This window comes from Phycomyces blakesleeanus (assembly GCF_001638985.1).
Source record: "Phycomyces blakesleeanus NRRL 1555(-) unplaced genomic scaffold PHYBLscaffold_29, whole genome shotgun sequence".
Classification (NCBI taxonomy): domain Eukaryota; kingdom Fungi; phylum Mucoromycota; class Mucoromycetes; order Mucorales; family Phycomycetaceae; genus Phycomyces; species Phycomyces blakesleeanus.
The window spans coordinates 569,502-593,968 of NW_017265162.1; the positions used below are offsets into that span (position 1 = coordinate 569,502).

The following is a 24,467-nucleotide window of genomic DNA, read 5'->3' on the forward strand; positions in this document are numbered from 1 at the left end:
TCAAGCAAATGTTCTTCGAATCCAAAGTTTCATTAATAACTTTAATACCTCTGAGTACAATTGCACACACACACACAATATCCTAAGTTTGATCTTATTTGCTAGTTCTTTTCATTACTTGCTTGGTTTGACTGTAATTATTTTAATATGGAATTACAAAGAGAGTCCAGAAATGTATCTTTTGGTGTCGTTTTTTCTTTTCTTTCTTCTTCTTCTGATTATATATATATATAGATCTTCTATTGAGCATCATCACGCTTGGCAATGTAATCCACAGCTTCCTGCACAGTCTTGATAGCATCCGCGTCTTTATCGGGGATTTCTACAGAGAACTCCTCTTCAATTGCCATAACGACTTCAACAGTGTCCAGGCTATCGAGTCCAAGGTCTTTGATAAAGTGTGAAGACAGAGTAACCTAAATATTCATATATACATACAGATTCACCAAAAAATAAAAAGCAAAAAAAAGAAACGCGAATTATTAAATGTGCACGCTCCAAAAAAATTATAACTTAATCTGTAACTAGACGTATATACCTATGTACGTATTATTTTGGTTTTGGTTTTGGTTTTGGTTTTATCTTATCTTACCTTGGTGTCGTCCACCTTTTGGAATCCCTTGACAATGTCTAACACACGCGATTCAACATTGTCTCGTGATACAGAGTAGAAGCGAGTGGTGAGGACGGGAGTTGCTCTCAGAACAGTACGTAAGGCATGTTGCTGAGTGGTAGTGGCAGTAGCAACTCTAGAAGCAGCAGACAAGAGAACGTTAGGGCGGAAAAACATGATGATTATGGTGGTGGTGGTGGAAGAGTAAAGAACCGGCTATTGTCTATTTCTAAAGAGTTTTGGATTATTACACCTCCAAATCACGGAATTCGACGTCATGAATTTCATATTTCCATGTATGGAATTGATATTGGAGTTAGAACCAAGAAAGTTACAATACAATACAATAAAATCACACACAAGGAGAGAGAGCTAATTTGTTTTACGCAATCAACATTTATAAAAATCTACAGTTAAAGAATTGTACAATTAATTTCAAAACTCTTGAGTCTTTTTTTCTTTCTTTGTTTGAATTCATCACAGCTTCTTTATGATGTAATTTATTTAATACATAGAAGAAGAAGACGACGAGAAATGTATTTAAAGCCTATAGAGAAATATCCCCGTTTACAAGACCACTTTGTTATATTTCTCTCCCTTTTATCAAACTACCAACCAATTCATATATCCTTATTAATGAGCTACCTCAATTGTTATTGTCGTTGTAGTTTAATCCTACTGCACACACACAAACACACATGTATGTATATTATGATAATGGTAATGCTAATGATAATGAAAACCTTTCTTTTGTCTGACTGTTTGCTTGTTTGTGTGTTTGTAGACTCAACATGGATTTGAATAATGCCATTCCCCTTTGCTTTTGCTTTTTTTTTAATAGTGGTAGTTATCACGAGAGAAATTGGGATCTTGAATAAATGCAGCCAGCACCTTACTACCTGTTTGTAACAACGGATGTCCAGCCACGCTACATAACCCATAAATCAAATCACATTAGAACCAATAAAAGAAAACAATCGAAACAATGGTATTGTCTTTTGCCTCTCATTCCCCCTTTCCCCCTTTTTTTTTATGTATACTACACACACACAGGCACACATAAAGATAAGAAACTCACATTTGCAGGAATCTTTCAAGTCCTTCTCTACGTTGCTCAATAACCTCATCCGAAAACCTGTTGGTAAAGACCTTTCCTGGCAAGGGAGGGATATTGACACGGGTAGATTCACGTTCAAGTACATCTCTAAACCATTCAAAGTCACTGTAACGTCTGCGTGCTGAAGAATGTTTCAACTTGAATGCGGGGATGTTGGTCTAAATTATATATATGTATATATAGACTGTGGGCATTAGAAAGTCATTCCAACCTTTTCTTTTTCTTTTCAAAGTAGAAATTAAACTATCCCCCAAGAAATTGAGTTGGACTTACTCTGCAAAGAATCTCGTAGTCTGTGTACATCTTGCGTCCAAATCCTAATGAATAAATGTATATCAAAAAAAAAAAGGATAAGCATTAGAGTAAAGTGCAATGTATAATTTACAGTATATACATACACATACATACGCATATATGCATATATATATATTGTAAAAAAAATAGACAACATTTATAAAGAAACTGACCATGTGTTTGAGGATTCTTTACTTCAACCTCAAGAAAGTTTTCTGGGATTCCATAGCGCTCCTCAATGGTCTGTTCTCGATTGATAGGACCAGCCATTGTTTCAAATGCTTGGAACCGATGGTTGGTAGGACTTGTGGGACTAGCAGGGCTTGTGGGACTACTGGGATTGGCCATTCTTGATTATGTTTTAAGAGATTGAATTGAATTGAATTGAGTTGAATTGAGTATAATACAATAAAGTACTGTGTGAATATATATATATATATATATATAGGGATATATAATATATAGTAGATATGTGTTATATGTGTATGTATATAAAAGAGAGAAAAAGAGAAAATATAGAAACTCCACTAATCAAATGCTCTTTCTTTTCTTTTTAATTCCATTCTTTGGCTTATATGGTACGCCAAGGAAAAAAGAAAAAAAAAACTGGGCTTCGAAGCTAGGGCTAAGCTTTTAGTAAAGTTGTGTGACGTTGAAAGGTTGTGAAAGGATCCATGCGTTGGTTTTGTATTTTTATTGGGACACTTGCTGATAAGCAGGTTTGAAGTATTACTGAGTAATAAACTTTGGTTAACTTGGAACGACGTCTATTTCTTTAGAATTGATATATAAAAAAATAGATGTAAGAAAAAAAAAGAAGAATAAAGAAATGGAAAGATGAAAAAGCTAAAAAAAAAAAAAAGAGAGAAGAAGAGGAGGTTGGGAGGATTTGTAGAAGAAGTTGGTGAGAGTGAGGATAAAGGTGAAAAAGAAAAAAAAAAGGAAAAGTTAGGATTTAGTTGGCTTGGGCAACCTGAGGAGCGTGGAGACCAAGATATTCAAGGGGAGATCTGAGATCATCCTGAGCTCTTTGACGGGCTTGATCCTTGTAGCGGGTGAGCTGGGACTGGATGGTCTGGAGTACGGGAAGGACTTGGTCTTGGAGGCCTTGGGCGACGTGTTTGGCCTTCTCAAAGGAGGAAATATCAGAGCGCTTGAGTTCGAGACGGACGGTATCCAATTGCTGACTGGCGATGTCAACAAGCGATCCCATGCGGGCACGCACCCATTCGGGGGTCTCGTGGGACTGTGTCTTGACAAAGCCTACGACCTGAGTGAGCTGTAGCGAGACCTGCTGGGTGAGGGTCTGGATGCGCTCTGTGGTGGTGGACTGGAGGACGATGAGCTTGGCAGCGACGGCGGGGGGTAAGCGCTCGTGGGCAGCCTGGCTGTAGACCGTTACAGAGTGACGGACGGTCTGGTTGAGTAGCTGGATGTTTGCGGTTGTGGACTGGACGAGGGCAGATGTTTCGGCCAGACGGGCGAATTCATCGCGGGATCGGGGCAGTTGGGCGGTGGTAGACCGGACCTGTTCGGACACGTGCTGTGAAAGGCGGAGGGTTGCCTGGTTGAGCACATTGTAGGCCCGGACAGCCTGGTTGTCGTCCATTTCGAGAGCGCGTGTCTGGGAAGATGTTGCGGGGTCGGTGGGCAGATAGTGGTTGAGGGTGAATTCGACGGTGTCGACAACAGATGTTAAGCGCTGGTTGGCGATCTTTGCGGCTTGTTGGGCAGGTTGGGCGATGCTGACAAAGGTACTTGTGAGGGTGCTGTCGAGCTTGTCCTTGACGCCATCCATGGCACGCAGAGATGGGCCGGCGACAGCTTGGGCGATGTCTGCGGTGGGCTTGACGACTACAGGGAATTTTGTTTGGATGAGATCAAGGGAGCGGCAACCGAGCTGGTCAGCCCGCTCAAGATGGGGTTGGACGTAAGTTTCATAATAGGACTGAACGTAGCGAGGTTGACTGGAAGTGTACTTTGATACGGTATCCAGGGTGGATGTGGCTGTGGTGAGGGCGAATCTGCCGAGGAAGGTTTTGTTGGCAAGGGCCTGTACTGTAGACACGCTGTCGTGTACGATGGGGATGGCACCTACTCGTGTGACGAAACGAGTGCTGGGCTCTTGGGACTTTTCGACGACTTTCTTTTGTACGCAGACCTTCTCTGTGTGTTCAGTCTTTTCATAGACTGGCAAGGATGTTTCGATAATTTCGATCTGCTGTGGTTCCTCCTCAACACGCTCTTGGGTCTTTTCGGATTCGTTTTCAAATCCATTCGACTCGGTGTGCTTGATATGGCCAATGTTGGCTAAAAGATAGATATAAGATAATAAAAAAAAGAAGGGATGGGGATGAATACACACTTAATCTAATGTATTCATCTGTCTGCTAAATTTACCGTCTTCAGTAGAGTCGTTGTGTTGGTGCTGGTTCTTTGCCATGTTTTACGATTTTCTGTGTGTATATATTACTAGTATTATTATTTTTTATAGATTGGAAGAAGAAGAGAGAAGGAAGAGGTTACTGATATATGAGATGAAGTCGTGAGAGTATGACGACGATTAAAATAAAATATAAAAAAAGATTTTTTATAAGGCGTGACCCAGCCAAATGAGGCAGCTATCAACAATCCCACAAGGAGAAAAAAAAAGTTTTTTGTTTTTTGTTTTTTGTTTTTTTTTTTATTATTATTTAGGTATTTTGTATGAATATATACAATACAATACAGTGCAGTACAGTGCAGTACAGTACAGTAGAATACAGTACAGTACAAGTATATCATATGTAATGTGTGATATTATGTGATATAGAAATGCATCATAAAATATGCGCTTGTGGTTTAGTAACCAGTTTAATTTCATGACACGCGCATTATTATGATCTTTTGGTTGTAAAGGACATCATAATACAATATTGGTCTTGTAGACACGGTTGGTCTTTTTGGTATTGATCTTCAAGTTTCAATAGTAAACCTTTTGTCTTATCATGCGCTTACATGTGATAACTCTAGGCGTTTTCTGTTTGCATACTGATGCCTTTTTTTTATTTTATTCTTTTTTGCTTGTGTAAATCATTCAACTTCTTATGAATTTTTTTTTTCTTTTGAATGTCGTTATAGGCATTATTATCGCTGGTTCTCCTCTGCTCACTCTTGGTCTATCACAGGCCGTGAAGCGGGGACTAATCAGGACCACTGCAACGAGACCTGGCATTTGAAGTTCAGATTACTTATCAGCCATCGATACCCTAAGCAATGATTTTCACATGAAAGCTAAACTATCCTTTGTGGTCAATGCTCGGCGGCTATCCAACCCTATACTTTTTTTTTCTGCTCCATGTGAAGATGGCGGATTTTGAATAAGCAGTAAGAAAGAAAGAAATAAAGAAAAAATAAAATTTTTGGAATCAGTGTTGCCATTCTTTATTTTATTTTTTGTATTTAGTGTTTAGTGTTTCTACAATACCCTTTAGCTCACACTTCAACATCAAACAATGAATTCCTTTTTCTGTCTGTTTTTGGTTACCAGCCAACCCATGCACTTGACTTTAGAATTCGATTTTCATTGATCTTTAAGCCCGGCCTCAAGCAGTGGCACAATCGGTGAGATCTTCATCCGAGGTTTTGCGATTAAACGCCAGACTATTCTCGTCTTTCCTTTTTACTTACAAACCTACCATTTGTCTTTCTGGCGATCGCATTTCACCATATGACATTTTATTATTTATTACTTATTGTATTAGCAACTGTAACTTGATAGCCAGCACCAGCACCAACACCAAAATCACAATAGACAATAGACAATGGCTCACAAAGACTAAAACAATTAATAATTGCCAACATTGGATCTGTGGACAGAAAAGACAAAAAAAATAGATAGATAGATAGATAGATAGATAGATATTAGAGTTCTATATTGTTGCGTGTAAGGCTGCATAAAAGGACGTGCGTACTACTGGGTGGCACTCAATTCTCACCAGCACAAAGCATTCACACGAGACAAGTGCACGGATACAATAAATCAAAAAGTCAATACGTTTCTTCTGGGTATCCTAAAATGATATATACATATTTATAGTATGTAATATATCTAATATAAAAACTCCCCCTCAAAGAAGTATTCAGATATCAAGAAAAATAATAATGAAGGCAATAAGAGGAACAGATAAAGAAGTATATATATGTGTATATATATATATATATATATATATATAATAAGAATAATATTTTTCAGAGGGTGATATCAATAATGCTGTTTTGGTTGTTTTGGTTATCTTCATTAGAGTCCATTTGATTTGATTTGATTTTCTATTTGATTTTCTTTTTCTTTTTCTTATCCTAGTATCTTTTCTTGATCAAGATTCTGGAAAGCAGTTACAATTGTATGTGCTTCAATTGCCCTAATGTAAGACGATGAGTACTTGTTGATTTAATATCAAGAATCTCTCTTTTTCTCTCTCTTTCAATACCCATCTTTATCTTCATATTCATTTCAACCTCTGTCCATTTAAATAACATAATTTTCATTACTTACCGTCCCATCTTTCCCCATAGTGCAGCCACATGCTTTTCCTTTTCTGCATCAGCCTTGCGTTTGGTCAATTTGGCTAGTCTGGCTTGAGTCGGCACCAGCTTTGCCGTCAGCTCAAATGTCCAGAACCTAAAGATATACACCTTGACGACATCGAGAATCATAAAGTACACGAGCGAGATTCCAAGCACAGACAGGCCCCATCCATATCCACACGGCGCCACTCCCTCTGCCTCACCAAACACACCATACACAGAGAAAAACAAGGCAATGATCTGGGTACCGATAATACAGACAAAAAACAACCAATGTGGCATATTCTCCCACCAAAACCCAGGCACGCGTGTTGAGAATATCACAAAATGGGGCGCTATCTCATTTAGGTTAACATTCATGTACACTCTACTTACAATCTAAACCCTGAAACCTACCAGATGATATATGAAGGTACATAATAGAGTGAAGTTCATTAGGTGTGACATGGAATACGTCCCGAGCTACATAGAACGTAGCAAACGACAACCCAGCTAGCAACACAGCTAACACAATAGACAGGGTCATGAGCTGACCAATTCTCCATTTATCAGGCCGTTCAGAGATCTCCGTATTGTCCACAGCGATCACAAGTGTAGCAGCATCGTTCTAAAAGGAGTAATAAAAACAAATCATAATAATAATAAATATCATATAGTTTAGTCCCAGTCCCCAGTCCAAGTCCAAGTCCATTAGGATTCTTGACTATTATTATTTTTTGGCCAATTACAGAAACCCTTTGGACCTCACACCAATCTATAAAAAAAATAGAAGAATACTAACCAAAACACAAATCATAATCAACAGAACGGCCGGCATTCTCCAGCCTTCGACTAGGGTGATAATGAACATAAAGAGCAAGAAATGTATAGTGGATGTGATACGATAGAGCGCATAGGACCGCAGTCTCTGGAAGATTGCGCGGGAAGTAATGATACCATCCGTAATCGTAGACAATCCAGGTGCCAAGAGAACAATGTCGGCCGCTGACCGGGCTGCGTCTGTGCAGCCTTCAACTGCAATCCCAACATTGGCTTTCTTGAGTGCCGGGGCATCGTTTACGCCATCGCCTGTCATGCCTACCAACAGACCCTTGTTCTGCAACAGCTCGACCACGCGATACTTGTGTTCCGGAATGACCTGCGCAAAACCGTCTGCCCTTTGACAGTGTTCTGTAACTTCTTCTTCGGTCTTGCTGGGATCCACAAGATGGCCGGCATCCAGGATAACTCGGCCCATTCCTAGGCGAGCTGCAACTTCCCTGGCAATGATCTGTTGGTCGCCCGTGATCATCTTGACATCTACACCCAGCCGGTTGCAGGCCGCGATGGTCTCGGCTGAGTCTGGACGAGGAGGATCCAAGAGCGAAATCATTCCAACCAACTCAAAGTCAGACATCGTGGCTGATCCAGGCACGGTCCTGGCCACACCTAATGCGCGCAGACCCCGACGGGCAAGTGAATTTACAGCATGAACGGCAGCGTTGTCCCCTCCGACCAGTTTGGTAATAACCTGGGGTGCGCCCTTGGCAACACAGAATGTCTGCTGAGTCGTCAGGTCGAGAATGGTGGCCTGGGTCATCTTGGTGTCTGGATTGAAAGGCAGAAAGGCAGTGACTTTGTAGCCTGGAATGCCGCGTTTGTCGGATCGGTTCTGAAGAATGGGCAGATTTGCTTCGGCTGCACGGCGCACGGCTGACTCGATTGGATCGTTTGCACCCGTCTCGGCAGCCAGGAATGAGTACAAGAGGATATCGTCAGAGGTGTATCCATTGGTCAGCCAAGGATCATCAAACGTAAGTTCGTTCAAGGTCAGGGTTCCCGTCTTATCAGAACACAGCACGGACACGGACGCTAATTCTTCGACAGCTGTCAAACGCTTCACAATCACCTGCTTTGCAGCCAGCTGCTTGGCTCCAATTGCCATCGTGACACTCATAACTGTCGGCAATCCGACTGGAATGGCTGCCACAGTCAAGACCAAACAGTTCTCGAGCACCATTTTCCAGTTTCCCTGAGGCGTGCCGTTGTACTTGACCATCTGGAAAACAAACACAATCGAGACCAGAACAACGGTTGACCATATCAGGACGCTTCCGATCTTTCCAATCACTTTTTGAAAGTGACCTTCTTCGACTGTGATGGCAATGAGATTAGCGGCACGGCCGATAAATGTGTTGTTGCCGGTCTTTGTTACCACAGCCAGCTGCTGGCCTTGCTTTATGATACTTGACGAATAGACTGTGTTGCCCTTGACCTTGGCGACCGGAAGCGACTCGCCTGTCAGGCCCGACTGATCGATCATCAGCTCTCCTTCGTTCTTTTCACCATTGACGCCCATGCCGAGCAGACAGGCATCTGCAGGTACGATATCGCCAATCCGAAGCACTATGACGTCTCCAGGCACTAGTTCTGATACGTCCACCTCGCGCAACTCACTGTCGCGCCAACAACGTGTCTTGAGAGCCAAGGTGTGTCGCAGGGCATCCAGCGCCGACTCGGCCTTGGATTCTTCAATGTAGCCAATGACCGCATTGACAAGCAATAGGCCCAGAATGATTCCAAAGTCGATCCAGTCGCCCACAACAGCAGCAATGATACATGAGATTTCGATGAGATATGATATTGGGCCGGTAAAATAACCAAAGAATTTCAACAGTCGATTTGACTTGGGTTCCGGTAACTCGTTCCGGCCAAATTGCTCCTGGCGCTCGGCTACTTCACTTGACGACAGACCAGTGCTCGGATCCGTCAATATCAAGGCAGCAAGTTCGGGTGAGATGTCGTCCTCATGCTGCACATGGACCTGATGCTCGTATTGAACAGATCCAGACTTTTCAATTACTGACATTGATCAACAAACAACTTTTTTCTTTCTTTTTTCTTCTGTTAAGAAAAGAACAAGAGTAAGATATAGGTATAGGTATAGGTATAGATATAAAGATGTGAATGTGAATGTGAATGTGAATGACAATGCCAATGCCAATGCCAAATGTATATCAAGATTAAATTATTATCTTTTCTCTTTTTTTTAAAAAAAAAAAAAGGTTAAAGAAAGGTGTTAATGCTTTGGTTGTTAATGGTGTTTTTTGAATAGAAACCAAAATTAAAACAAAAATTAAAAATAAAAACAGAAGATAGAAAGGTTGAGAATGAAGATTATTCAAAAGTATGAGAAATGGTTGGAATGCTGATAACAAAGACGCAAAAGTCGCAGAAGAAGATAAAGATAAAGATGAAGGTTAAGGAGAGGGAGGGAAGAAGAGGAAGAAGAAGAAGAAGAAGAGATGACAAGACAAGATATATTGTATTTTATTATAGTGTATTATATTATATTAGATTAGAATAGAATAAATATCCTAGTGCAAAAGGCAACAGCAAAATAAGAGAGACAGCAAAAAACAAAGGACTGAAAGAAAAAGAAAAGGTTGAATTGATTGAATGTGGATATTGTTGTTTCGCCCAGCCTAGTAATTCATTGCTCTCTTTATCAGAGCAAATAAAAATCTAATAGAGACTTTTATATATAGATATAGATATAGATATAGATATAGATATAGATATAAATATAGTATTTTTCTTTTGTACCAAGAAGTATATATTCTTATCAATTAAAGATGCTTAATTTATTTTTGGATTGAACATTTTGAATAGCAATAAAAGCATATACTTTGAATAGAAACCCAAATGTATGTATCTACATACAATTCTTTAGAAAAGGGTATTCAAACCATGTGTAGACTTGGACGTGTTTGTGTCTAGACATAGCTGTAGCTGTAGCTATAGATTTACATTTATACATGTTTGTATGTTTGTGTGTATTGAGATCGTTGATGTTTTTAATTCATCGAGGAAAAATGTCCATGAATCAGAAAGTAGTTGGTCTAATAATTTCACAACAATTAAAGCAAAAGATGGAGTATCTATTGTGCTTGGTACGATGATTAGTATTAATATTTCATATATACAGAAATAATCCCGAAGATCGAGTTATGTACTATTGAAATCAAAATATGTATTTAAGCAAAAAAGAAAAAAAGAAAAAAAAAAAGAAACACACATCTTTAAGATGTGGTTATGATGCTGTTTAAGCAAAGAACAAACAACAACAAAAAACAAAAGAGCTTGTCCAAAAGGTTTCTCTTCTTTCAAGATCTCAGATCAGCCGTTCGATATTCTTGACATGAATAAATACAAGCATCTTCTGAAACAATTCTATTGTGTGTTTAGATTGAATAATAAAAAGGTGACCATTTGATAGAAACAATTACTTGATAACTGTCTTTTTCTTTTGGAAGATGTTTGTTCTGTCACTACTGGTTGTACGGATTCAGAATCAGTCCTTTTGAATTCATCCTTTCGGCGTTGTCTCAAGGGTCTGTCTTGTTGAAGGTTGTGGTTGGCTTTGGTAGATATCTTAAGAATACCTCATACAACAGCAGTGATTCCTGGAATGTCTTAATAATTTTATTTTATTTTATTTTTAGATCACAAAATTCTATATCTGTCAGTATCTTTGTTGTACAGTTCCGGGAAATAAAGTCGCACCAGGTAGGGGAAATGATATGTCGCACGCTTCCTTCCGAGAGGTGAAAATGTCGCAAGTTCTAAAAATAAACATAGCTACACTGACAAATCGGATGTGTCGCATTTCCAGCATGAGTTGTTGCACAACTATTGATATTTACGCAAACATCTATACATAAAAAATAGATAATTAAAAAAAAATGCGATAATATACCCCCCCCCCCCTTGTTTTCTATCCCTCTTCTTTTACATCAAGGCAAAACTAGCTCTAAAAGCTTGTATACTTGCATATATAAAATAAGCATTGCTTTCAAGGGGTGTGGCAGACAGGATCTCTGATGGATCAAACTATTGCCGAGGATGATAGTGTAATCTTTAAGTGCTTCTAGTGGTATTAATACTACAAAACCAAATATATATATATATATATTGGTTAGCTGGTAATTCACACTTTTACGGCACATAAACGGACCAATGGGTACAAGATAGAACATGACAAGTATAGTATCTTTGGGAAACGTCAGAAGACTGGTTTCCCTTATGTATTCTAAATGATGATGGGGGACAAATACACACACGCACACACCCAAAAGGATATTTTTAGATTATGTTGATGGGAATCCGTCATTCATCTTGAAACAGGTGATAAGGACGGCTTTGAGTTAAGCATATGTAGGACTCAAGGCGACTCAAAGCCACTTGTTTGTAATTATTCTATAAAATAAATACTCTCCGTCGTCTCTCAAGAAAGCTCAGTTTCATCCCGTAGAAATAATCAGATATACTATATATATATATATATATATATATATATATGTGTGTGTGTGTGTGTGTATGTGTGTGTGTGCTCAAGTCTTGTCTATATAAAAAAAAGAAGAAGAAACAAGCATAGTAGTCAAAGTACTTGTAATGCGAGAACAGGCAGGTTTTTACTATTTAACGCTTACAGACTTGATTCAATGTAGTTTGACATCTCTACTGTTACTAAGGCTAATTAAAAGAAGAGAGAGAGAGAGAGAGAGAGAGAAGTGATGATTTTGGGCGTATTTTGTTTTTGTTTTTAGAAATTTTGGTTGTAAAAGCTATTATATTAGTTTATTGTCTCCAAAGGAAATACAATGGAGAATATACACATATATAGGGTTCAAAAGAAGTGTTTCATATCCTGTTTTATTATTTTACAGTTTTTTATGATTAACATACATCTTATATTTCTCACATCTTGCAAAAACAACAACAACAACGAAAATTAACAAATGTACAAAATGTACAAATTAATAATTCTTGTGGCCATTATAAGGTGCTTCCAGATGTAACAAAAGCTAAAAAGAAAAACAATTGGCTTTGATCTTTATAGAAATACTGTTTCCATAGTTTTCAGCTAAGCCAAATATACCAAAACCAACAGTTGAATATTTCTTCTTCTTCTTCTTCTTCTTTAATATGTATATATATATATAAGAAAGAAGAATATAAAATGAACTGTACTACTGACAGTGGATCTTCTGGAAATTTACCGCGTCTTCCTATCCAGCGATAGACTATTATATAACTTTGAATAACCAGAAACTACTGGTAACAACAACAAAAACCTTGAATGACATGATAAATACAAGCTATTCCAACATAGGAAAGCGACTCAGCAAAAAAAAAAAAGATAGTCATTGTGTGCAAAGCTTTGATTTTTTTGTTCTTTTTTTTTCTTTGCACAACACAGACCTTCATTGTTGTTGTGTAACTTTGGTAAAGGCTATATGCTCACAAAAGAGCAAACCATCAAACGTTCCACTTAATATTAAAAAGAAAAAAGAAATTATATAATTGGGAGAAAGAGGAGGAGGAGGAGGGGATAAAGAATGAGAGGCTGTCATTTTGGTGCTGATTAATCATTATTCACAATTTCTAGAGATTCTTTACATAATATATCTATATATTTTCCCCCTCAGCCCTTTACTTTTTGGCATGACCTTTAAAGCTGCCAGAAATGGTTGTCATAACTTCCAGCAAGATAACGCTAGACCTCATAGGGCAAACGTTGTAGAAAGTTAAGAAACGCAAAGATACTTTTAGAAATTGCTGTTTGAATATAACACCAGACAATTGGTATCTACTCGAGTTCCCCAAAGAAAGAGCATATACTTTAAGCAAAGCCGATACTAAAATGGTTTATAATGCTCTTTTAGTCAAAATTATTGAACACATGAGAAATAATTGGGGTAGACAGACGATAAGAGTATAAAATCGAAATGGATAAATTAACCTTGTATTATTATTATTATTATTATATAAAAAGGTTGTGGGTGTGGGTGTGGGTGTGGGTGTTGATTTTGGCTTATATAAATATTTATATACTATAGAATAATATAAAAACTGACAAGAAAGTAAGAAAGTAAGAAAATAAGGAAATAAGAAAATTAAGAAATAAAATAAAATAAAATAAAATAATAAAACAGCAAAAAGAAATATAATAGAATAGAGTAGAATAGTATTAAGAGGGTGATGAAGGACGTGTAGATGATTTTGTCAAAGAGTGATGTGGTGCAGGGTCGGCCCAGTCGTTCTGAGTGGACTGTAATCCTTTCCATGTTTCGGCTGGCTTTTCTGGGACGTCTCCATGGAGTTCGTCCATAGGAACATCTGTCAGTCTTACGCCTGCTGCTGATGATGTTGGTGGTCCATCGTAGGGTTGTGGAGCCCGCATCATGGAAACAACTGCGGCCGCTGAGGAGGCCTCGGCCTCGCGGTATTGCCGCATCGCATTTGCTGGTAAGACTTCCATTTGTGTCAATGGTGCATCACTGTCATTAGAGCCTGCCGAACCTGTCTTGCTGTATCTCTTGGGCAGATTCTCGTTCGTCTCTCTAAAGATGTCGACCGTGCGTCGGTGTTCGAGGAAGCGAGGGATCGGCATGTTGCGTTCTGCCGCGAGTTTAATCCGACGGTCTTTTTCGTACTCGCTCCACTTCTTCATCGAGATCTTGGAGCTGTCAAAGGTTCCCTCGCCATCCGCATGGCCCTTGTCCTTTTCTCCACCCTCGACCTTACGGGTGTCACCCCAAGAAAAGTCATCAAAGTGCCAGTAGGCGTAACTGGGCAGCACAAAGTTCCAGATCGGAATACTGAACAGGTACACCAGCATCCATCCCACGTACACAATCTTGCGGCTGGTCATTACAATCAGAACCGCAGGCAAACCAAGCACCAGGGCCAGCAGGATGAGTGGAATGAGGGCCGGAGAGCCCATGATAGCCTGAATGATAAGATAGAGTGTGAATGAAATTGCAGCCGGCAGAGCAACAGTTCCGACAAGTTCCATGAAAATGACGAATTGCATAGAGAAGCAAAAGGTGCCACAGAGATCGTGGACAAACAATAGTTCCATTAGGTTGTGAATAGTAGAATTGATCCATCGACGGCGTTGAGACAGAAGAACCATAAATGTATCTGGTACGACAGTCTTGCAACTACAAATATTATTTAATTAATTAATTTTTGATTATTATTATTATTATTATTATTTTATAGAATATAGAATTCTAATAGAGTTAAAAATGTAATTTATACACATAATAAGCTAATTTTTTAATGTCTTGCAAGAGTACATATAGAATCAATAGAATCAGTAGAATAAGGAACTTACACTGCTTGAGGCACAAACATCATCTTTCGGTGGGGGAATGTACGTAGCATTAGGGTAGACAGGTAACGATCTTCACCGAGCAGCAACAGATTCTTCTTGTGAAGAGTGTCGACAATGTTTTCAGAGTAGTGTTCGACAATATCAGGATTGGCCAAGACAGGAACCCAGTATCCATTGGGGCCCTTTGGTGCCTTGATGCGGTACATACAGAAACAACCCGGCAGACAAGTAACACCACCAAAGATGGATTCGAATGCTTTACTCTGATGATGAGAGATGTAGTATTCAAACACTATCATATGAAATATCAATGAATATGCAAGTATTGTTTTTTTTTTTAAAAAAAAAAAAGAAAAGACATATAAAATTGAATCTATTATTATTTATTCCATATCTCTTTCTTGTTCATTACACAAGAATCTTTAGTATCTTTAGCATACCTTGAATCATCGATACCCAGCTGTCGGTTTTGTTAGCAATTTTTGTTTCGCCACAGAGTCCAGAAATCTCAGGATCCTTGACAGCACAAGAAATAAGGCGAGTGAGAGCATCGGGGTAGATCTTTGTGTCCGCATCAACCATGAGACAGATCTCGAAACTATCGGCAGGAACACCAGTGATTCGCCAGATGCTGTTGAAGAACTCGTACTCCATGGTCGTCATCCGCTCGTCGAACATGACCTTTTGAAGGAACTGCATCAGGACGATCTGCGAATCACGTTTGCCACGATTGCCAGGCTTGGATTCGCCGGCCTCAGCTGGAGTGCCACACTTGACGATTGTGATCATCGGCACTCGCTGTTGGTGGCCAACATCGACTGTGGCATCATCGTATTTGTAGTAGCCCGCATACACTTTAGCCATGTTGTTGCGCTTGGATCCGTCTGCAATGGCAACATAGTCTCGAGCCTCGACCTCGTCGGCTGGAACAAGCAGGTCACGCATCATGTCTACGCAGACGTCGGGGGTCGAGCGAGAGTTACCGTGGCCGGTGATCATACCGTCGCAAATCACCAGGATCAGCTTGTGGGTGGCCGGGTAGTCGCTGGTCGCGATCGAGTCGATGGTTGTGCGGATACCTTCTTCGCCTTCGGAGTAGCAAGTGATGAGACAGATGGTGTGTGCCAGGGGGAAGTTAAAAGGCATGTAGTCGGCCGATGGTTGAGGCGCGACAAATGGCGAAAGCGGGAATGGGCATGGTGCGCCACCATTGGTGGATGCGTTGCTGTAAAAGTCAGAGTAGATCGAGGACGGACGCATGGGGGACATAAAGCCAGACAGTCTAACACTGCTGGGAGCGTCACCGTAGAAGCGACCGGATGGATTGGGGGATCCGATGTATGACGAGCTTGGGCGGCTCTGGTAGCCAAATGAAGACGAGGCAGGTGCCTTCCAGCTTGGAGTTGGGCCCTTTTCGACTGCAAATCGAGTCGATCCGTGTTCAGGCTGGGTGAATCTCGAAGTCTGGGGGAAGAGAGTCTTGCGCTTGTTGTTTGGTGTTCCATAGACCGATGGTAGGGTGCGTGGCTTGCCGAGGGGAGCACTGGCATCGATATTGCGTGTCCAGTTTTCGATCTCCGTCTCGCGCTTCATCCTTGCAGCGTAGGAGTTTCCTTCGTTGAAATTGCCAAGCTTCCATGATAAAAACCAGCCAAAGATAACTGCCAAGATGAATTTAACGCCAATAACACTAAGAATGACGACAAGTGAGACATAAAGGACGATCTCAGATGCCATACAGCCGATGCTGATTGTGTTGAGGGAGCCGACTTTTATGGTAGCCTTGAGACACTCTGCTTCTTCCTGCCAGCGATTGCCGGGTTCACGGTAGGCGGTGATGTGGCGAGTCATGTCCTTGCCGCCGAACAGAGAGTTGTCTTGTAGGATTGCTTCGATTAGACCACCGGTAGGAAAGCTAAAGTAGTCTCTTGGTAGGGATTGGAGTAACATGAGGTTGAGTACATCATTGTTGTACACCATGAAATGACTTGTTGTGTTTACGTCTTCCCACTCGTAGTAGACTCGGGCGGGTTTTTCGTATGTTCCCTTGTTGTCCAGAACGCCCTGGGTGTAGAGTGTGTTGAGACTGGAGATTGCGGCGGAGGAGTGGCATTGGGTTGTGTTTGTGAAGGATGAGGGGTCTGGTGGGGAAGTGTTGTTTGGGTTGAAGAGTTGGCAGGGGAAATAGCCCGAAACTGGGGCAGTCTGGAGGGGAGTGAGAATGGTGGCGCATTGGGTCATCCGGTCAGGTTGTTGGAAGAGAAAGGAGGCATCCATACCTCCGCCGTTCAAGGCTGAGTAGAGTACGTTACTTGACGAATTGACGATGCCTGGGACGGCAGGATGTTCGTTCCAATCAGAGAGCATGTAGGCCCAGCCGTTGACGATCAAATAACCTGGACTGATCTGGCCACCTCTGACACTTGTTGGAGCCAAGGGACAGACTGCTTGAGTGAATCCAAAGGTAAGAAAGCCGACAAAGCCCATCACCAGGAGTGCGCATGACACCAAGCCTATCTTTTCTCGCCATGCCATCTGAGCAGGACCATCGGGAATGCCTATAGAATAAATTGTTATCATTAGTATACTAACATCATTAACGTCAAAGTTAAAATTGAAATTGAAATTGAAATTGAAATCAAAATCAAAATCAAAATTAAGAACAATAACAATAACAAAAAAAAAACATCGTGTGTTCTTAATAAATGAGCCACTAATGTTTCACTATTGTTATATATATAAAAAAGAAGAAGAAGAAGAACATGATTTTACCCATTAATCTCATCATTGGCTTTGGTACACAGCATGTTATTAAATGGCAATAGGTGACCCATGGGCCTGGTAGACCCGAGGTGCAACCCCGATTCTTTTGATTTTGCTGTTGGTTTTTTTCGTGTTCCTTTTGTTCTTCGGCTTCATCGTCGAGTACTCGTTCTTCTCTGCCGAGGATACTTCTTCCTCGACGGATCGGTGCCGCTGATCGTGACTGGGTGGGTCTGCGCTCCAGGATCTGGGGCTGATTTCCTGTTGTACTGGCCGATACTTTTTCTGAGCCGCGGTTTATGGTTGCCTGTCGATAGTGGTACTGACGATGGTTTTCATCGATCCGTTCTCTTTCTGGTCTGACGAGGGATTTGTTGCGTTTAGGTTTGTTGTTGTTTTCTGAATTGTTGTTGTTAAATGCGATGTTTTCGGGAAGAGGAGGCGAATCTTCAGACCCAAAAGATACGTCTCGATTGAGGGCCGGTTTGTAAGTTGAAGGACCTGAATCCATGGTCTGTCTTTTGTTGTTTTATATATCTCTTCTTCTTGTTCTTCTTTTTGTGTGTATCAAAGAATATGTGTATTGGTTGGTATAAATATATAAAAGAAAAATAAGAAATTATTTATACAAGACAAGGTATGAAGGTATGAAGGTATGAAGTAATGAAGGTATGAAAAAAAAAATGAAATGCAAAATTACAGATATAAATATAAACGAGAAAGAAAGAAAGCAAGCAAGAGGGGAAGGGCAAACCGGGACAAAATGTATGGCACTGTTACCTCAGTATATATAGAAATTAAGTATTATTATTTATATATAAATAAATATAAATAATTATATTTTAGATTTATTTAGTGGGCGGGCCGCCAACCTTTTATATAAAATATATATTTATATATATATATATAAAATAAACGGGTGAATAAGTAAGTTTTGCCTATTGGGCAATAGCGGGATTTGGTTGATCGATGGGTGGATTACACAAGACCAATGTACTCCTTTTTAGATCTGGTTTATCTTTTATATTTAAATATAATTATATATGTACATTACACATTACATATTACACACACACACTCTCTCTCTCTCTTTCAGGTCTAAAGAGAAGTAAGCTGCTGGTCATGGCGTCATCCACTACACATTCAATTTCTCTTATTTTATATATATAGAAGAAAAAATTTAGTAGTAGATACGAGATAAAGAGTAAATAACTCTATAGATTGTGCACTAAATATCGCACATTTTTTGAACAATTTGAACGATTTGAACAATTTGTCTGATATGTGCCACATCAGTGCCAAAGGTATATGTTTTTTTATTTATGTTCCTGGGATTCTTTTAACCTAAAACTTATAATTACCACCTTTTCACTTTTTCACTTTGTCTTATACTTTCTTTCACTCTCTATGATTTTATCCGGCCAATCAGATTACAGACCAGCTTTCTTTTTTTTTATTGAGATACAAATGTATAATTATATAAATCAAGCGAAACTTTCTTTTTTGTTGTTCTTACACTCACACAACAACAACAACAAAGAAATACACAAAACACAAACCATTATACTCACACAACCCGAGCATAGAGAAGAAGAAGAAGAAGAAGAAGAAGAAGAAGATATACACAAACCCGGCTCCATCTACCCGACGGTTCGGTTACTGAATTACGATTATGATTATTATTTTTATTACTATTTTTATACCTTTCCTTACCTGTCCCTAAACAAAGTGCTCAAAAATATATATATTTATAAAAAATGTCTTATCATCTGTTCATATAATGTATCTATATATCTAAATTTGTGATTTATCAATTTATTTTATTCGCTTACCTTAATATCTCAAGGTAAATTTTGCTGTATTGAAAATTATATCAGAATTACTAATAAGATATTCGACTGTCAATTCATTTGTTCCACAGAATGGGACAAGAATATATAGTAAAATTATAATAGACAAAAGTTGACATGCCGGGAACCTGTTCCCCGATCGGACAACTGGGCAGATATAGCAAACGCGTTCAAATTCTATTTCTATTATTATTTTTTTATTTTTGCATTTTAATTCAATTCAATTCAATTCAATTCAATTCAAGATAATACAATCAAGAACAATGCAACTGGACTAAACTGGACTGGACTGTACTTTACTGAACGGAACTGAGCCAAATTTGAAATATTTATATAGGTGTATGTTTTTCTAAAAGGAAAAGAAAAAGTTTAAATAATAATGGTGCATTTATTGATTCTTGATTATTTTCTCCAAGAATATTGTCTATACTTGTACACCACACGTGTCCTTATAAAAAGAGAATAATACAGCTTAGCAAAGATGCACACACATACATTAAACAATTGGCTCATCGGTTATTACAATATATTTTTTATTTTTTATTTTTTATTTAAATTTTCAATGCTAACTCTTTTGAGCGGAGAACCGTACAATTTCTTGTTTTCTTCTTCTTCTTCCCTCACTACCCCCACCCACCTTTTAAGAAAAACTAGCTGATTGAGTGTATAAACTGGTCAATATATGGAGTGGAGTAGAGTGAATAGAAAGTGTAAAGATATAAATAAATATAAACTATGATTTTAAGCCAGCACAATATTGGACCCTGACAGGTCAAAAGAAACAAACATGGGTTAACCTTTTTTTTTGTTAGAATTTGGAAACACCAACAAAAAATCAATTTATATATAACAGCACACCTTTGTATTGTTTATTCTTACAGGAGAGTACATCGACATGTATATAGATATATAAGAAGAAGATAAATTTATGTTTGCGGGTTGATTGTTGATGAGGGCGATGATAGGGGGAGAAAGAGGGAATAATTGTAATTGTAATTGTGAGTGTTAGTTTAGGTTTGGGTATCAAGATATATAGGGAAAAATAAAACGTTTCATTCGTTTGTTCGTTTATTCGTTTGGTTGTTTGGTCGTTCGCTTGGTCGTTCGTTTTGTTTTTTTTTGGACTTGTAACAAGTGTTGCGTGTGATCAATATGCCTTTGGTTTCTGAATACAGTCCATTGCGACTGCTAGTCCGGTGAGTATGTGGAGTGCGTTTATGAGGCTGGCGTGGTTAGGGTCATTAATTGGTGTGTGTCGAAGAAGATCTTTTATATGTATATATATATATATAAAGAAGAATAAAGCCAGTCCAACCAAAACACCAACCAAAACCAAAGTAAATAAATAAATAATCCTTTTATTATTATTTTGTTATATTTTATTTGATCTGATCTGATCTGATCTGGATCTAGATTTGGATCTGATAAGATATATATATATATATCTTTGTCTTTGTCTTTGTCTTTATCTTTACCTTTGCTTTTACCTTTACCTTTATCTATATACACATATATTTGTCTATCTATCTATCTACATACACTGTGTGCTTTGTCCTTTCTATTACTTTTTGGATTATTAATGCTATTACTATCATTACCTTTTAATAAGAGACAGTATCGAGGTACGCGTTGGAATGGTGAAATCAGATAATCAGCCATACCCATTCGATTACTTTCTTTGTGGGTCAATGTTTCCTATAATGGCAATAGCAGACAATTCAAATGCAGTAATAATATTAATAATATTAATAAATAAAAAAAAGTAAAAGCACGGACCTGTTCAATCTTGAGAACAAGCACATTGTTTGATGCCCGTCGAATTGCCTTTGCATGAACTCTGTAATGAACTGCATAGCGAACAAACACGCCAAGATCGTTCTCTAGCCGCTTGAACACTTGACCCAAACACACCGATTCAAACTCACGCCAGGCAGTCGGTGCATTGCTTTCATGATCAATGGCACCGATAATCTTGGAAGACACGGCCAGCATGTCGGGTAGGTGGCGGAACAGGACAGGAATGTCGGATTGTTTAACGAGTGGTGGACGGGCCACTGAAGCAGCCAGCATTGGGTCCATGTATTGCTAGTATTATTATTATTTTTATTTTTTTATGTATCATCTCTCCTTTCATCTCTTATCAGACTCCAAAAATATTCTTGCTCAAAATAAAAAAGACACAGACAGACAGACAGACAGACAGACAGAAAGAAAGGCTTACATGTCGTATCAGGGTCAGAAGCTGGAAATACGATTGTTCGGTCACATAGAGTTCGTGGACGATAAATCTTGCGACTGCTTCATCACGTCGAGTAATAGGACGATCAGGCTTTATGAATATATAATTGTTAAAAGTTAATAAGCATATATATATATGTATGTATGTATGTATTCTGTTTCTTAATCTCATTGCATATTACTTGTTCAAGGTAGTCTTGGGATAGCCTTGATGTGGTTACACTCCAGACCTGCATGCATTTTCGCTCTTTTCTAGACACATCCATTCCTTTTCCAAACACAGTCCGGGTGCGCATGGATGGCTGACATTTTTCTCCTGATACATCCATCGAAAGACTACTACTATTAGTTGGATACTTCGTTACAAAGAAGTTCACCAAGCGTGATTCTGAAGGCTGGATGAAGGCTTTTCTGTCATTTTCATTTTCATTTTCATTATTATTATTACTGTTATTATTATCTCTATCTATCTCTTTGTCTTTCTTTTTGTCTTCATCTTCAATAGGCCACACGCCTTGGGATTTCTCACTTTGACTGCTTGCACTACTATTAGTGCTCATCAGACTCTGGGGCTGGCTTTCGGGAGTAGAGCTACCCGACCGAGAGCTGAAATCCCATTGGCTGTGGCGCCTGGTATCCATTACCACATCTGCGGTTACACTTCCGCTGTCGGTCAATCCAAAGAAATCCGAGAGAGGCCGTCGTCGTGGTTGATGAGGTACACGTGAATATTGCTCTCGCTTCTGTTGTTCTTGCTGTTTTTGTTCCGAGTTAAATTGTAATTGTGATTCCTGTTCCTGTTCTTGTTCTTGTTCTTGTTCTTGTTGTGGCTGCGGCTGTGGTCTTGTTGTTGGTCTTGTTGGTTTTGATTTTAGGTTCGCATTTGATTTAAAATTTGAAGTTGAATTTGAATTTGAAAAGGTTTTTGATTTTGTTGGTTTTGTTGATTTTGATTTCATTTTTGATTTCAGTTTCGTTTCTTCCTCTTCGTTTATATGGATCTGTATCTGTGTCTTGGACTTGGTTTGCGTTTGAGGTTGATAATATGGTTGGGTCGGGACAACTGGTTGTGATAGCGGTCGAGGTTTGTTGCTCTGTAGCCTTGATAGTTTTGAGGGAGTAGTGCTTGTCGGTGTTGGTACCGGTGTGGGTACCGGTGTGGGCGGGGCAGATGTTCGAGACTTTCTGGAAAAGATCATCGCACCAGCCGACTGGATCTTGTTGAGTGACGGAGGAGTAGGCGTAAGGGGAGTAAAGCTGGAGGCAGGAGAGGCAGATAAGGCAGGCAAAGCAGGAGATGTAGGAAGTGATTGGGATGTTTCGGATTTCTTTCTGGTGGGTGGTGTTGATTTGGACGGAAGTGGCGAATTGACAATGCGACGTAAGAAAGACGATTGAAGCTTTGACCGCTTGAGATCCTTTTGAAGTGCGAAGATGGCATCATGTGGCATCAGAAGTAGTTAAGGATATCTAGATATTTATTTAAAGAAGTAGATAAGTGAAAAAGAAGAAGAAGAAGAAGTAAGAAGAAGAAGAAGTTTCGTAGTCTTGTCTAATCTAGTTTACTAAAATATAAAATACAGAAATATAAATTATATAAAATAAATAAATTATTCTATATTGTTTTTTTTTGAATATCCGAATCTCCTCTCACAACTCGAGTTTTCTTTCTTTTTTTTTATTTTTTTTTATTTTAAATATATTTTTATATATAAGGTTAACTTTAACACTTCTTTAGTTTTGTTGCTATGATACTAGTAAGACAATGTATCATTTTATCTCATCAAAGAACAATGAATAAAAGCAACGCATTTACATTCTGGCTGTATCTCCAAGTCAAATATTTTAAGCAACTGAATATATCTAAATGGTTGTACCATTCATGGTCACACACATGTAATATATACATATATAATATTTACACTTTCTCTCTCTCTCTCTTTTTTTTTTGGCTCCATCTAGCGCGCTCTTTGGTATTCCCTGGTTCAACACAAAAAAGTGCTGCGCAAGAAGAAGAAGAAGAAGAAGAAGAAGAAGAAGAAGAAGAAGAGAGATGTATATACATATATGTGTGTGTGTTCAAACATTTCCCCCTCATCCTATCTCCTTCTCTTCTATTTTCTTTCAGATTCACTCATTAAGGTCATAACTCCTTTGATCTCTTGTAGATCAATATAGATGATGAGTAAAATCACTAGATTTTCCTATATAGTTTAAATAATCAATATCTTAATTCATCTCTACCATTACCACAATATATAGTCATATATATATATGTACAATATTCATTCTTGTACCACAAACCTTCTTTTTTTACGCCCAAAACTTCCTCTTTAAAGGATCATTTATCTATATAGATATATGTTATATGTATGGATATTGTTGCTTGGAAACAATCATCTTATATTTTTCATTCATGACAAAAAATATATCAGACAATAAGATACTTAGAAAAGGAAAATAAATAAATAAATAAATTTTAAAGAAGTATTTAGATATAGATATATTAATCAATTGCTATGGCTGTCATTGACACTAATAACTAATAATACAAATATAATTAAATAGAAATAGACTAAAATTAAGAGTGTGTGTCCGAGAGAGAAAGAGTTATTTAGACTTGTTATTAGTTAATTCCAAAGAACATGCATAAAACCGAGAGGGACGCCATCAAAATAAATAAATAAATAAATTTTCATAATAATAGAAATATTTCTCCATAGATGAAATGTACGCCCTATATTTGGGTGACACTAGTACGCGGGACTCGTCCTACAAAGACCTTGGTACCTACGCAGTTAGATTAATAGCCACCGGGATAGCAAATATAGAGATAAAGACATATAAGACGTATACTAACAT

The 24,467-nt window shown here is 38.7% G+C and overlaps 5 protein-coding genes across 5 annotated transcripts; all 5 read right to left on the reverse strand.

The window, feature by feature from the left end:
- Positions 1 to 16: 16 nt before the first annotated feature.
- NDUFAB1_2 (NADH dehydrogenase 1, alpha/beta subcomplex subunit 1 NDUFAB1/ACP) lies at positions 17 to 818 on the reverse strand. The gene is made up of 2 exons (XM_018438793.1): positions 593 to 818; positions 17 to 416 (listed from the first exon to the last, which is right to left on the reverse strand). The coding sequence occupies exons 1-2, from the start codon at positions 788 to 790 to the stop codon at positions 240 to 242; spliced, it is 375 nt and encodes a 124-aa protein (XP_018285612.1). The 5' UTR covers positions 791 to 818; the 3' UTR covers positions 17 to 239.
- A 629-nt stretch (positions 819 to 1,447) lies between these two features.
- Positions 1,448 to 2,294, reverse strand: PHYBLDRAFT_118257 (hypothetical protein; the record flags this gene model as incomplete). Its single annotated transcript, XM_018428623.1, has 4 exons — positions 1,448 to 1,541; positions 1,692 to 1,888; positions 2,004 to 2,047; positions 2,198 to 2,294. 4 exons carry the CDS (start codon positions 2,292 to 2,294, stop codon positions 1,448 to 1,450), a joined length of 432 nt encoding a protein of 143 aa, XP_018285613.1.
- A 392-nt stretch (positions 2,295 to 2,686) lies between these two features.
- PHYBLDRAFT_79505 (hypothetical protein) lies at positions 2,687 to 4,560 on the reverse strand. The gene is made up of 2 exons (XM_018443470.1): positions 4,425 to 4,560; positions 2,687 to 4,334 (listed from the first exon to the last, which is right to left on the reverse strand). Exons 1-2 carry the CDS (start codon positions 4,465 to 4,467, stop codon positions 2,980 to 2,982), a joined length of 1,398 nt encoding a protein of 465 aa, XP_018285614.1. The 5' UTR covers positions 4,468 to 4,560; the 3' UTR covers positions 2,687 to 2,979.
- Positions 4,561 to 6,357: 1,797 nt separating this feature from the next.
- Positions 6,358 to 9,778, reverse strand: PHYBLDRAFT_183571 (hypothetical protein; the record flags this gene model as incomplete). Its single annotated transcript, XM_018438794.1, has 4 exons — positions 7,372 to 9,778; positions 6,987 to 7,197; positions 6,559 to 6,925; positions 6,358 to 6,424 (listed from the first exon to the last, which is right to left on the reverse strand). The coding sequence occupies exons 1-4, from the start codon at positions 9,436 to 9,438 to the stop codon at positions 6,358 to 6,360; spliced, it is 2,712 nt and encodes a 903-aa protein (XP_018285615.1). The 5' UTR covers positions 9,439 to 9,778.
- Positions 9,779 to 14,043: 4,265 nt separating this feature from the next.
- On the reverse strand, positions 14,044 to 17,920 carry PHYBLDRAFT_86154 (glycosyltransferase family 2 protein; the record flags this gene model as incomplete). The annotated part of the gene is made up of 4 exons (XM_018443636.1): positions 14,044 to 14,578; positions 14,755 to 15,046; positions 15,195 to 17,312; positions 17,527 to 17,920. Coding segments are annotated over 4 exons (3,339 nt in total), but the record flags the coding sequence as incomplete, so codon positions are not given.
- Between the last annotated feature and the right edge of the window lie 6,547 nt (positions 17,921 to 24,467).

Coding starts and splice junctions, on each gene's coding strand:
- NDUFAB1_2 (XM_018438793.1), bottom strand. CDS start 790: ATGTTTTTCCGCCCTAACGTTCTCTTGTCTGCTGCTTCTAGAGTTGCT. Junction 417..592: donor AAAAGGTGGACGACACCAAG/GTAAGATAAGAT, acceptor ATGAATATTTAG/GTTACTCTGTCTTCACACTT.
- PHYBLDRAFT_79505 (XM_018443470.1), bottom strand. CDS start 4,467: ATGGCAAAGAACCAGCACCAACACAACGACTCTACTGAAGACG. Junction 4,335..4,424: donor CAACGACTCTACTGAAGACG/GTAAATTTAGCA, acceptor TCTATCTTTTAG/CCAACATTGGCCATATCAAG.